Here is a 13952-nt window from a genome sequence, read left to right on the forward strand (position 1 = left end):
TATTAGTCTGTCATTTGCAATCCCTATTTAATGTACAGCGCTGCGTAATATGTTGGCGCTATATAAATCCTGTTTAATAATAATAATATTAATCACCTGTACCTCCTGATGTTTCCAGTGTCTCTTGTGTTCCCTGTGCCTGCAATGGCCTCTGTGTCATTGCTGTCCGTCTCCTGTATCCCTGGCTATTGACCCCTGGCGTGTGAGCTGACCTCTCTTGCTTGCTGCCTGTTTTGACCCCGGCTTTTCTTGACTGTCCTTCTGCTTAGTGATTTGGTACCGTGCTTTGCCCACCTTGATGTGCCCAAGGACCGCAACCTGGCAGTAACAACATCCTCACCATCAGAGGCTCTGGAAAAAACCTGGTTACTGCTTAGACTTGGCCCTTCTTAGAGCTCACACCACCTCCGTGCAAGCCAAAGCGCCCCCTAGTGGTCCTGTCTCTCTGAGCGTGACAGTACTTTTTTACTGCTGGCTATGCCCATAACCCGCAGATCAGCAATATGCATACAACAACACTTCCTGTATCTTAACTGAAAGTGGTATTTCCCTTGTTTTCACCAGACGATTCTAATAGTCACGTATTATTTATGAAGGCAAAGCGTTGCCACTCTAGGACAGGTAGTGTATGAGGAATGTATGAGCTGTATTCCCACCTCATTTCCTGCTGAATGGACTACAAGGATCATCCAACCCACTCCTCTGTGATCAAGCTGTCATAGCCCTCCACTTTCAGCCGTTTGCTTTCCATATTTTCAGCCATTTAGTCTCAGCTTCATGTGCGTGCATTTCCTAGAATGGTTTGCAATAAAGTGTAGTCCATCGAAGAATATCTATGTGCTGATATAGTGTGTGAGAGGCAGTGATTTAAGCTGAAAAATTGCCTGTTCTTGCTAAATTTTATATTTCTGCTGTTATGGTGCTTTTTTCATTCAGACGTCTTCTAAACATACACTCAATGGGCTCACAAATCATTTCAGTGAGTCTTGGTACTACAGAGTTGTACCTCCTATGCTAATCAATACAATATAAAGGAGCTAAAGTTTGCAATTTATTGTACTGTCAGCAGCTGCAGAGGAGAGCTGACATCAAAGGTTAGTTAAAAACTGTTAGGCTACGTACACACGTCCAATGGTTCTCTTCTGATAATCAGCCCAGGGCCGATATCAGAGGAAATTCCAGCATGTGTACAGCGCCCGTCATCCATCGTCCAAACGACCATCCTGGCGGATCCATGGACGATGGACGACGAACAATCCTAATGGAAGTGAAGGGGGAGAGAGCACAGCAGGGTGCCGCTCCATCGTTCTCTCTCTCTATAGAGCAGAACGCTGCTGTATGTACAGCACTCATTCATGCATTGTGCAGTGCTTAGTGGCTGGAAAGGATTGTGAAAGATCCTTTCCAACGACATTTATTGCACGTGTGTAGCCAGCCTTACAATTTTGTACTTTACTAGTATTTATTGAACAGCAAATGTTTTAACAAAAGCTTAAAAGAAAGGACACAACAATCTGTATTGATAAAAGGGCAGTCAAAATGTCAGGAAGTGTTGAGATTTCACTTTAGAAAGTTCAACTGTTCTGCAGAATCATTGGTATAGAAGCAACCTGTAATAAATGTTTATTTGTCAAATAAATATTATATACAAATACCTAAAAACATTCAAAAACATTTTTTGTTGTCTAAATTTACAATGTACCAAAGGCCACAACAGATTCATTTTAACCAGATCATTAATGCATTGGTAACAATGCTCAGGCTATATTCTGCTAAGAGAAGCTGCCTTTCATGAGATTCATGTTTCAGCATGGAGAACAACAATATTCTGTTTCACTTGTGAGATAAGACACTATTTATGTACAGGTTTGTGTCACATGTATTGGTGATATATCCTCGTTCCTTTGATTTACATGTACCTACTAAATGGAAAGATGGGTACCCAAAATTTAGAACCTGTTGAAGAATGCACTTCTGTCATTTAAATTACAATGGAAATCACAGTGATAAAAAGCCTTTTGCATTTTGTATTAGTGACATTGTATTTGCAGAAACGGCAATGTACATAAAGATTTTACATGTACTCTTTTTTCTCATATAACTACACATAATGCATGCTATCACATTTATTACCATTTATTACCTTTTAACACTATTTAGGTATTCTTTTCTGATTTTAGTTTGCATCTGCACTTCACAATTCTTGTGGGGTGCAATGTTATTTTGAACAATATAGGAAAAACCACATATTTAATAGTGGATAATGCCATTGTTACCGGGATGATGCAACAAAGCATTTTTTTGATGGTAGACACCTTTAAATGCCAATTCTAACATGCCTATTGTTAATTAAAATAGGTTTGTTTATCAGTGTTTTCACACAAGGTTCATCTAAAGTTTACCTGAGATTCAGTTATTGATTCATTAAAAAAATAAGTGAATTATTGATGAAAACATTGATTACGAGACCTCCATTTGACTGTTTATGAATATGTGCATATTATTACCAGGTATTCTGTATATAACACATGCCCATACCTAAAATAAACATGATTCTATTTGGTGGTTCCTCTGTCACTGTGTGAACAGCTTCTGTTATTAAAGGGTCACTAACTCATGTAGTGTCTTACCATAGGAGACATTTGTGGGGCACTTCTTGGTTTTGTCATGTCATAAATGTATTTTAGCATATATCAAAAATTATGATGTGGGAAAACATATTACATATTTACATTGTAGGTGTATTTCAGAATCAATCTTCAATGAAAAGGTAACAATAGACACATTAGTAAAACAGAGCAACAAGCAACTATTTCAGCTGGATCAGGACTTTAGAGGCTTCTTTCTTTTGCAACTCTGTCTGTTGAAGGGACACTTTCATCGTATAGACTGTCCTCTTCTCTGCTGGCACAGCAGGTTTTATTGGGGGTGTCAAGCTCCAGTATGCCTTTGACAGAGCTGAAGTCTGCATGAGTGCCAAAGATTTTGTCCCAGTGTGTGAAATGAGGGGCATAGTTGCTCATGGGTTTCTGGTGGTGCACATCATGCTTTATTGGCCCTCCATAGATGCCAAATGGCATAAGGCAAGATGTAGACCAGGGAAAATCATACCCACAGTGATCTTCCACAGACACATAAACATGAAACACCATAAATATCCATGTTGTAAGAAGGTGACATCTAAAGATAATAGGATTTATTGTGGTCCAGAATCCAACAGTCACCAGTTCCCAACCACCAAGGCACTGTGTAGCTAAGGCAAATGGTGCCATATATTCATGATGGATTGCATGGAATGTCTTATATAACCATTTATTTCTGTGGTGGATCATGTGCCAAATGAAGTACTGGAAATCAAAAAGTAGAAGGCTTCCCATCACACCAAATGCAATATCCAAAATGCTTGGAGCCTCTTCCGGCAGAGGACATGGAGGTCTCCAATACCACTGGGCAACAGCAGCAGGGAAAATTAAGAACAGGTGGTTGTACAGAGTCACTCCAAGACAATGAAAAATCATTGGTCCAGTTGGATTTCTGTTTTGCTGGATCTTATACTTGTGAATAAAAGGCCACCTTCTGCCCATGATGTTGAAGATCAGGTATGGGATGCAAAAGACAACGTAGCAAGAAACAGTAAGGATTACAGGAAAGAGTGGAGACCTGATAGTTTCAGAATAATGGAGCCTCAGGTGGTCCCACAGTGGCTGGAGAAGTGGTCTGCTGTTGTAGTATGTTTCCAGAACATGGGACAGACAGGATAACACTTCCATCATCAGCACCTGCTTAGCTATAATCTTCAAGGCAAAAGCAGCATAGGATCTTCCTTTTTATTATTCATTTGGATGGCGCTGAGCCGACTCCCCCTCCCATTCAGCAGCATTTACAAACCTAACAATTCAGACCCTTTCTAGCTCCCTGACAACACAGGCTGGCTCCAGGAGGATAATGTGACTGCTTTAAAGGGACCACAGTAACAAGCAGCAGCTTTTGGTAACAGCCCAGAAACAGAAAATGATAGGCAATGCTATGTTCTCTTTCATATACCTACCTGCTGCGAAATTTCTACAGTGCACTGGAAAGAAGTACAAATAGGTGGCAAATAAACTGGACACGATAACATTTAGGATAAATATTACAACAACCAAAATACTTCAATATCAGAAAATTTGTCACTGCAAGTATTTATTTCACTGTGTAGGACTGAAAGGACTATGTGGTCTTTTTGCATCAATGCAATGTGTTTATTTGAATGTAATCCTAAACTGTATTCACTTTTTGTAAACTGTTCTTTTTTAAATAATCACAAAACACAAAGTCATATTATTTTAGTCTACAAAGGATAACAATCTACTAAATTATGCTTTTAAATATACAATGCATTTTGTTTTTTTCTGTTACAATAGCAATAATTCAGAATTTTTATGTGTAAGAGCATTGTAGTATTAAGAATATATGTACGCATCTAGATGCATTTTTTTGCTTTAAAACCACAGCACTGGGAAACAAAAAAAGTACAACGTAGTGTTGAATTATAGCTATTAGTTTAGCGAATAGTGTCATTGTAAAAGGGAAGCAAAGACCATACAAAACTCAAACAAAGCAGTAGTAGTTACTGACCAATAGCAATGGATGGCTTTGTGAATCTGTTTTAGAAGCCTTTGAAGCATATTAAAGGCTGATATTTGAAGGCTGTAGAAATTACGCCAAAACTAAGTATACTTTGTATTTTTCTAACTGAATGATATAAGTAAGTAAACAGGCTTACCTGTATCAGAAATTTACTATAAGCTGATACTCATCATTGTTATTAAATATACCCTGTTAGTACAAGATGGTAGGTTTATAAAAACAATCCAGATACAAAGAGAAATGCACATTCATAAAAAGTCTGCAGTATTTCTTTATACATATATATATATATATATATATATATATAATAACAAATGTTTAGAGATCTTCCAAAGTAAAGTACTTTATACCTTGCTGGTGGGTTTCAGAATCTCCTGCCCCGCTTTTCTTCAGTGTGCAGTGTTTGGAGTATATTTAAAAAAAAAAAAAGAAAATTGTATATTAAACACAAGACGTCCCACAAATGAGGTCCCAGTGTCCAAAAAATGGAGCAAAATTTGTATCTGGTTTCTGATGATGCAGATCATGAGCAATCACTCCTCCATATAAACCCCAGGGCACAATTTTGGAGAGGGACCAGGGAAAATTGTAGCCTATATGATCATCTACAGACATCCAGACACTAAGCAGGTTACAGGTCCATGAAGTCAAAGGATGACAGCCTAATCTGATGGGATTCATGCTACTCCAAAAGCCAACAGTCATAAGCTCATAGCCACCAAGGTTTTGACTTGACCATGAAAATGGGGCAACATATTTGTGGTGGACAGCATGAACTTTTTTGTAAAGCCAATGGTTCTTATGGTGTAGAACATGCCAAACAAAATATTGAAAGTCAAACAAAAGCAGGCATCCTAATACCTCTCCAAGGAGAGTACACACAGTTGGAGCATTCTGTGGTAAGGGTCCTGGGGGTATCCACAACCAATTAAGAAAAACAGCAGGGAACACATAAATCACATGGTTGTATACAGCCTTCCAGATACAAAGAATCATCATCTTTACAGTTGGAAATTTGTTCTTCTGGATTTTGTATTGATACAAAAGGGGGCATCGCTCTCCCAGTATGTCAATAATAGCGAATGGAAAACTGAAACACAGATAGCCAGAAAATGCAAGCAAGACTGGGAAGAATGGGGAACTCACAATGTCACCAAACTCAGTAAGAATATAATCCCAAAACGGCTGAAGAAAGAGATGCTGCTCACAGGAGTTGGGTGAATTCATTTTGTACTGCGAGCCCACAGAAACTCATTGGACCTTTTATCTCCTTGCTAATCCAGAGATCAAGACAAAGGATTTTGTTTCTGAGGAGTTTTTCAGATTCTTGTGAAACAATCTCATTATGTAATAAAAAAAATAAGCAATTGTTTTATTTGCAGATTAGTTCTGAATTACATGTTAATACAGAAATGCATTCTCTAGCCAGCAAAAAAACAAATGCATCACTAATTCTTTCAGATGTTAGAAAATGACCTCAAAAACTTTGGAATTTTAGTTACACTTATTTGTGAACAAATTTCACTGCAGAAAAAAATATTGAATCCTTTGTTGTAGTATTCCACTTCACGGGCTTTTGTCAAGTGCTGAATCAAGAGATGGTGCAGAAAGTGAAAGGAAAACTAACACTGATTAATTAATTAACAAATTAATTGACACATTTTTTTCACTTTTTAAATTGTAAGGGATTCTAGAAACCATGTCATTTTTTTTATTGTTGTAATTTTCCTGTTGCTGATTTTTCCTGTTTCTGTCCAGGGCAGAAATGGAAGGGCTATCTTTCTAATGAAGTCCCAGATGGTAGTAAAACTTGATGGGATACATTTCCCCATTCTACCTGGTGTACCTAAACATAAAAAAAAACAGAAACATGACACAAAACTATTTTATTTAACAGCTGAACATGCTGTCATTGTAAAGCATACCTCCAAAAAATTCAATGACATTATTTTAAATATTAGCGCATATTTTGGTCTGACCAAGTAGGGTAAAAATGATAGAATCACTCAACAATGAGGAAGAATGTAAGGAATCAACCCAAACAAATCTACTTAGTACATTGTTGCACCTCCTCTGTTGTTTATGACAGATTAAATTCTTTCAGGTATGGTCTTCAATAATGAAAAATAATATTCTTCCTCAATCAGGTTCCATTTTGTTTGTATATAATTTGACAGATCAGTTGTGCAGGATGGAGCCTTGTCATGGATCAATTTTCACATAAAACTTTCAACTGGTTTGAGATCTGAACTGTTTTCTGGCCATGTCATTAAGTTGTTATGCCTTTCCAGAAGAAAGATTTTAATACTATTTGCATTTACAGTAGAGGTAATGTTTGGCATCCAACTTTTACCTGACATGCAACCCCATGTTATTAGTAAGGGTAGAAATGTATTTGTTTTCTTCAGGCAGTCATCTTTATATGTTTCATTGTAATAGCACCAAACACAAATTCTGGCGTCATCTCCTTGGCCAATGCAGATTCATGATTCATCATTGAATATTACTTTCATCCAATCATCCACAGTCCATGACTGCTTCTCTTTACCCCACTGTAACCTTGTTTTCTTCTGTGTAGATATTAGTGATGGTTCACATTTAGCTTTTGGGTATACACATTTCTTTTTCTTCCCCTAATTTCATATAGTTGAGTCACAGACATTGACACTTATTTCCGCCCTTTTGTTTTTATTTCTTTTGTTGCATCTTCTATTGTCCAGACATATTGTTTTCTGTCCTTTTTTTAAGTTTTCTGTCCTTTTTTATCCTACTTGGTCTAAAACAAAAATTTGCCATAATTACAACAAAGTCATATAATTTTTTAGAAGTTATTTTACAATGCCAGAATATTCAGCTGTTAACTAAAATACTTTTGTACATATTGTTTAATTATTTTATTTTTTTTTTTGCATAAAAAAAACAGCTATATGAACACCTTTCAAGAGTTACCATAGGTGTTATAAATGTCTAAAAAATAGGCTATATACAAAAACAACAGAAACATTTTACACTCCCTTGAAGGAACTTTCAAGAAAGGTTATTCAGATCACGGGATTCAAGGAGGTATTCAGATCACATCTCTCACTCGTGTCCTTCTCTTTGGTTGAATCTCTGTTTTGCTTTGCAGTTTGTACCAGATCAGAGAAGGAACAAGTTAAGCACTGAAAACATTATGATACCCTAGGAATAACCTAAGTGTGCAAGAAGGTGTGGTGCCTAATAAGACAAGGAACCTACATGCTTGCCGCAGATAGGCCTTGGTCCAGAGGCATCTGCTCACCATGACCTTTTTAACACACTTCTAAACTATGACCACCTTGCCTTGCTATGCAGTTTTCTTTGATCTCATTTTCCCCACCCTGCAAACACTGCTTGGTCAGGAGACGTTTGTGTCTCCAATGCCATAAATAACTATATACCTGTATCTATATAGTGAAAGGAACTGTATTTCCAAATTTAGGGCTAAACTACATTCATGCTTTTAGTCAATCTCTTGTGTAGCATGATGAAAATAAAATAATTGCCAACTCAGTCACAGTAGATTATATTAGTTTGTGTAGCATTGTACCTAGCAGCTGTTCCCACATATGTGCCAGTTACTGCTATTATGTAAAATATAATTTCTGATATATTGATGTTCATATAGAATGCGTTTTTTACAAGACTATTAGTGAATGATTCATAACGCCTCTTTCCATTCACGCTGTCACTGGCATTTAGCAAACCAATTACAAATAAGCTTGGAAGTGTTGTTTTCTGGCTCATGCAGCAAAGCAGCCCATTTTCTCTTATTCAGCCATCTGAATAACAGGCTGGCAGTTAGCTAAGCTAAATTCACAAGCTGTTGATCTGAACATTGCCGGTTCTGACAATACAGAAATGCAAATATCTCTGCAGATTTTATCATCATAATTTACTTCCATAATGCAGAGCTCTTATCAAGCCCAAAGTTATCAAACATTTACCTATTTTTATAGAGTTTAGTTATACCGGACCTAGATGAGTTAATATTATTATTTTTAATAAACAGTATTTATATTGCGCCAACATATTACGCAGTGCTGTACAATAAATAGGGATTTCAAATGACAGACAGTGACATAGGAGGAGGAGAGGACCCTGCCCCAAGGAGCTTACAATCTAGAAGGTGGGGGAAGTATCACACAATAGGAAGGGAGATATGGGAAGTGGTGAGGGTTTTAAGAGATAGAGAAGACGGGTAGGCAAGTTTGAAAAGATGGTTTTAAGTGCTTTTTTATATGAGCAGAAGGAGGGAGCAAGCCGAGACAAGGAAGGCCATTCCAGAGAGTAGGGGCAGCTCTAGAAAAGTCTTGGAGCGTGTGATGAGGGTATGAGTAGGGAAGTCAAAAGTAGGCCATTGGAGGAGCGAAAAGAGTGGCTAGGGGAGTATTTTTTTCCAGGTGAAATGTAAGCCAATAATAAATAATAACAATAAATTGTAGAGGAGAGAGTCAGGTTAGTGGAATACCAGAGAGTAACAAACAAGGAGGTTGGTGGTCTCTGGGGACAGGTAGGGGCGGTTTCTGGAGATGATGCGTAGGTGAAAGTGACAGGACCTGGAAATGTTTTGAATATGGGGGGTAAATGGGAGGGCAGAATCAAAGGTGACGCCAACAACGTGCCTGAGGGGAGAGACAAATAACAGTGTTGATAACAGTAAGAAATATGTCAGGGGGAGATTTGGAATTTGAGGGGGGGTGAGTTCTGTTTTATCCAGGTTGAGTTTCAGGAATAAGTCAGACATCCATGATGAGATGGCTGACAGGCAGCATGAGACCTTATCCAGGACTGAGGGACACAGGTCAGGGGTGGACAGATAGATTTGAGTGTCATCAGCATACAGATGGTACTGTAAGCCAAAAGAGGATATGAGACTACCGAGAGAGGAGGTGTACAGAGAAAAGAGAACCGGTCCAAGGACTGACCCTTGGGGAACACCAACAGGGAGGAGAGTGGGTGAGGAGGAATTACCATTGAAAGAAACTTAAAAGGAGCGGTCAGACAAAAAAAAGAAGCAAACCAAGAGAGAGCAGTGTCACTGATACCAATGGAGCGCATAATTTGTATTAGAAGGGGGTGATCAACAGTGTCAAAAGCAGAGAAAAGATCAAGGAGAAGGAGGAGGGAAAAGTTGCCTTGAGACTTAGCTCTGATGAGGTCATTGGTCAGTAAGGGCTGTTTTTATGGAATGGGCAGCTAGAAAGCCAGACTGGAGAGGGTCAAGGGGAAAGTTGGTGTTCAGGTAATCGGTGAGTCTTCTGTAGACAATGTGCTCAAGAAGTTTGGAAACATATGGGAGAAGGAAGATAAGACGGTAGCTAGAAAGTAGAGAGGGGTCTAGTGAGGGTTATTTCAGGATAGGGAGGATATTGGCATGTTTGAAAGTGGAGAGGTACTGGAGATACCAGTAGAAAGGGAAAGGTTGAACAGTTTGGTTAGTGGGGAGGCCAGGGTGGAGGAATAGGCACCGGGTAGATCAGAGGAACAATATTACCATTGTATGTTAATATCATACTGTTTTAGTATGATAATTATTGTTAATGAAGCTCTGAAGATGAAGTAGTAAAGCTCTCACTGTCCTTCACAGAGAGAAAGGTGTGCAGAGTCTGGTGCTGTGCGGGCTTCCTTTTCTTCCTAAGCTAAAACTATTGATCGCATGCAAATGATGTAGTTGGTCAAGCATAGGGATGGTTTGGGGAATTTTGGGGAAGCTCTGGGAGTGCTTATTAGAAATGTGGTATCCTGAGCACATCCTGAGTGGTATCCTGAGGACAGGGACCCCATAGCTATAAAATTGTTTATTAATTTCTTAGTCCATCTGGATAACAAATATCTCAAATCATATAGAGTTTGATCTCAGAACTCAAACGCTAATTATAAAACAAGAAATCTGACATTTCCTAGTAGGAATCTTCCAGGTTGATGTGTTTCAGTCACAGTAGTTGATTTCCACCAGTGAATGTTGGAGGGAATGTCAGATTCCCTGTTTTATAAATAGAACCCATCATCTCTAATTGCTTATGACTATTCATTTAAGTGCATATTTAATGACATATATAATTTAAATCTTTTGAGTTTTGAGCTTTGAGTAAAAAAACACACATACAAAATCTAAAAATGGAAAATAACATTAACAATAATAGATAACAGTTTTTAAAAATAAAAATAGCTAAATTTAAGGTTCCAATTGTTATATATAATTACTTGCTTAAGATAAAAATACAAAATATAAAAGATATATAAAATATAAAATACCATATTATTTTATTATATGTTGTTGTTTTACATATTTATACCTGTATATATTATATTTTTAATTCACATAACTTGCTTATGTATTACATTCCTTAGGACATTTCTCAGAACTGATGTTTCTAATTAATTTTGAGTGTTGTTGGCTACAATCAGATTTCTGTCAATTATCTCTCTTTTAATTAGCTTTTCCAGATCGAAAGGTAAAACAAGGTTTCAGAGAATGGCAGCCTTGTGCACAAATCATTAGTCTGGTAATAAAGAACAAAGACTAAGGAGAGGTATGTGCAAGTCCTAACATCAAGATTTAACGTAGGGCTACAAAGGCATATTTAACTTCACAAACTGCAGAGTTTTTTTGTGGAGAGATTAGTCTCGTGAGATTTTTCTAGCAGAGATATAGATGAATGGGAAAATCACAGATAACTGAGTAACCGTGTAATCTCCTACTATAATTCAACTATGTATAGGGGAATAAATAGGAATTGCGATCAACAAGTAAATGCAGTCTGTGACCTAATAATGCCAGCATTTACTACAATTGTGCTAATATAATAATATTTTTTTGATTGATCTTCATTTACATTCTTTGTTAATACTGTAGCCAGAATTTATAGAGAACCTTACAAGGTAATTATAGCGAGATTCTTTAAGCCTGTGTTGTCTCATTTCCTCCCTTCTACCTACTGCCTGTATCGCTAAACACTAAAAATTCCACAGCACAATTGAATCTGATTCCTCTCCAGCATCCCAGGAAAGGGGAGAACCTGGGAGTTTTGGCCAGGGATACATACACCATCATATCACTGATCAGCATTTTAAGAGCCAACAGGACCAGAGTGTAATTCCATGGAGCCCAGATGAGTGACACTCTGAATGAAGGTCTTGATTAATGGGATGCTAGTAGTCTCTGGAACAGGATAACCAACCAACAGACCTTACCCCTGATAGTATTAGGAGAAAACTCCAGTCAACAGCCAGCCGCAGAAAAGAACCAATCCTGGGGTGAAAGGCCTTGGAATCTTACCACCAAAAGTATGTCTTCCAAGTCTGATGGCACTGCTTGTGAAGTTGACTTTCATGTCCTAATCATTATAGGAATGACTTATTCTCAGAACTTGGGTTTCAGCAGTTATGATATTACAGCCAGCCACTGAACAAAAGGGTTACACATCTGTGCTTGTGACATTGTGACAGTAGATCTGGATGGCCTGGAGAAGTCAATTAAAAGTCTAAAATTATCCTTAATAGGTCAGCATACCACACTCTTCTAGGCTAATCCAGGGCAACCACCAAAATGCCCTCTACTTCAATCCTAGGGAGAAGGTGAAGAATTAACTTAAGACTAGGAAATGTAATAATTAGATAATAACAATCCCAGGAATGTGCACAATGGAGAATGCTAGAATGTGGGATTGATCTCTCTTTCCAAATTTAGACGTTTGGTTCTATCCTGATGTACACCACAGAAAGTATGTTGTCCAACTGGATCTGAACTGGATGCCCCGTCAAATGATTGGTCCAGTGCTGGGTGTGTAGACCATTTCCCTACAAAATCATCTGCAAGCAGAAATAGTAAGATAAAAAAAACTTTGGAGGAGTAAACAACCTTTTTGTGTTTTTCCAATTCTTATAGATATTTTTATCAAATGGGGGGGACAAGAGAACGGATTGGCATGGCTTGGAGAAGACCTGACACTGAGTTAATTAGCAACAGGTTGATCTTCAGTTTCAGTATAGTAGCATTGCACAGATAAAAGAGGTCACTAGTTGTTACAGCTTGTAAATAAGAGATACAGTCTATGACCTCACTAAGAAAAGATCTTAACTTAGCAATGGTAAAGTCTCAGGCAGACAGAGGGTAAGCAACTGACTAATGGCAGTCAAAGAATGTGGCATGTCTGACTTAAACACAATGACAGGCCAGACAGCCTGCGATGCATTACAAAGCCGGACCCAGCACCCTAGGTGCATTACTTGTCCCATGAAGACATGGCTCATCATGGCTGTTGTGCTGAGGTTACCAAGTGCTAAACTAGCAAGAGCTGGCCTATAACAACCAGGAACTGTTATGTGAAGAATGTTATAACAAAAAACTCTAGCGGCGTGGCCGGCTTATGGCAGAATAAGAAGCACATCGCCTCAGCTCTGATGCTCTTGGGGTAATCATGCCTACATAAGCACTCTTTGTGCCTCCAAACTTACTCCAGATGGGACCTAAGGGTAAAGGGACCCAGAAGGGACGATCCACCAGCGGCAGGAGCACTGCTGGTGGGTTAGCCGGCTTTTATTTCTTCTGGCGCCCGCACTACGAGGTAACAGGCCGCAAAGCCGCGGCCTCATATAATTTCTTCAGCCGCGACCACGGAAGCGAGAACGCAGCCATTGAAAATGCAGCAGCCCAGGCCAAGCAGAGATGCAGGAGCCACAGACATCATGGAAGCTACTCAGAACTCCATACCCAGCACTCTAAGCTCCCCAATTAGGGGCCCTTACATCCCTGGCACTATAGAGGATTCCTCCACATCTAGCATGTCTACAACAACAGGTGAGGACAACTGGAACTGGAGGGCATACCTTAGGGCTTTGCCCACTGGACAAGATTTAGAATCAAGTATTGGCAGGCTGGAAGTGAGCTGCAAGTCTGAATTTCAGGCCATTTAGCATTCCCTACAACAGATCACAGCTACCACGCTTACCAGTACCTGCACCGGTCTCTCTACCCAGATGGTGGCCCACAGTACTATCCTAGAAAGACACTGTTAGTGGTGATGCGTCTGGTTTTTGATGCTTTTATTAGAATAACTGGTTTTATTAGTTGTTCGATGTGTTTTACCCATTTGGTATGTTTTGTTGTTACAGTTTTTTTGATCTCGTTGATTCGACTTTTTGTTTGGAAAAATGGAAAATAGTGGAGTGTCAGAATATGCTTGTACTTATATACCACTGATTTTGTTTTGTATGTATGTATATTTTTATTTCTGCCAATAAAGAAATATTTAAAAAAAAAAAAGAAAGACACAAAGCTCAACCTAACACCCTATTTTTGC

At 38.5% G+C, this 13952-nt stretch overlaps 2 protein-coding genes across 2 annotated transcripts; both read right to left on the reverse strand.

Annotated features, from left to right (window-relative positions):
* Window positions 1–1627: 1627 nt before the first annotated feature.
* Window positions 1628–4293, reverse strand: LOC140324285 (cholesterol 25-hydroxylase-like protein 1, member 2). Its single transcript, XM_072402034.1, is given in 2 exon segments — window positions 1628–3799; window positions 3802–4293. Coding segments are annotated over 2 exon segments (1047 nt in total). The 5' UTR covers window positions 3881–4293; the 3' UTR covers window positions 1628–2831.
* A 677-nt stretch (window positions 4294–4970) lies between these two features.
* On the reverse strand, window positions 4971–8303 carry LOC140324287 (cholesterol 25-hydroxylase-like protein 1, member 1). Its single transcript, XM_072402035.1, has one exon. The coding sequence runs from the start codon at window positions 5854–5856 to the stop codon at window positions 5071–5073; it is 786 nt and encodes a 261-aa protein (XP_072258136.1). The 5' UTR covers window positions 5857–8303; the 3' UTR covers window positions 4971–5070.
* Window positions 8304–13952: the final 5649 nt, after the last annotated feature.

The sequence above is a fragment of the Pyxicephalus adspersus genome, chromosome 2 (assembly GCF_032062135.1).
Source record: "Pyxicephalus adspersus chromosome 2, UCB_Pads_2.0, whole genome shotgun sequence".
NCBI classification, from domain to species: domain Eukaryota; kingdom Metazoa; phylum Chordata; class Amphibia; order Anura; family Pyxicephalidae; genus Pyxicephalus; species Pyxicephalus adspersus.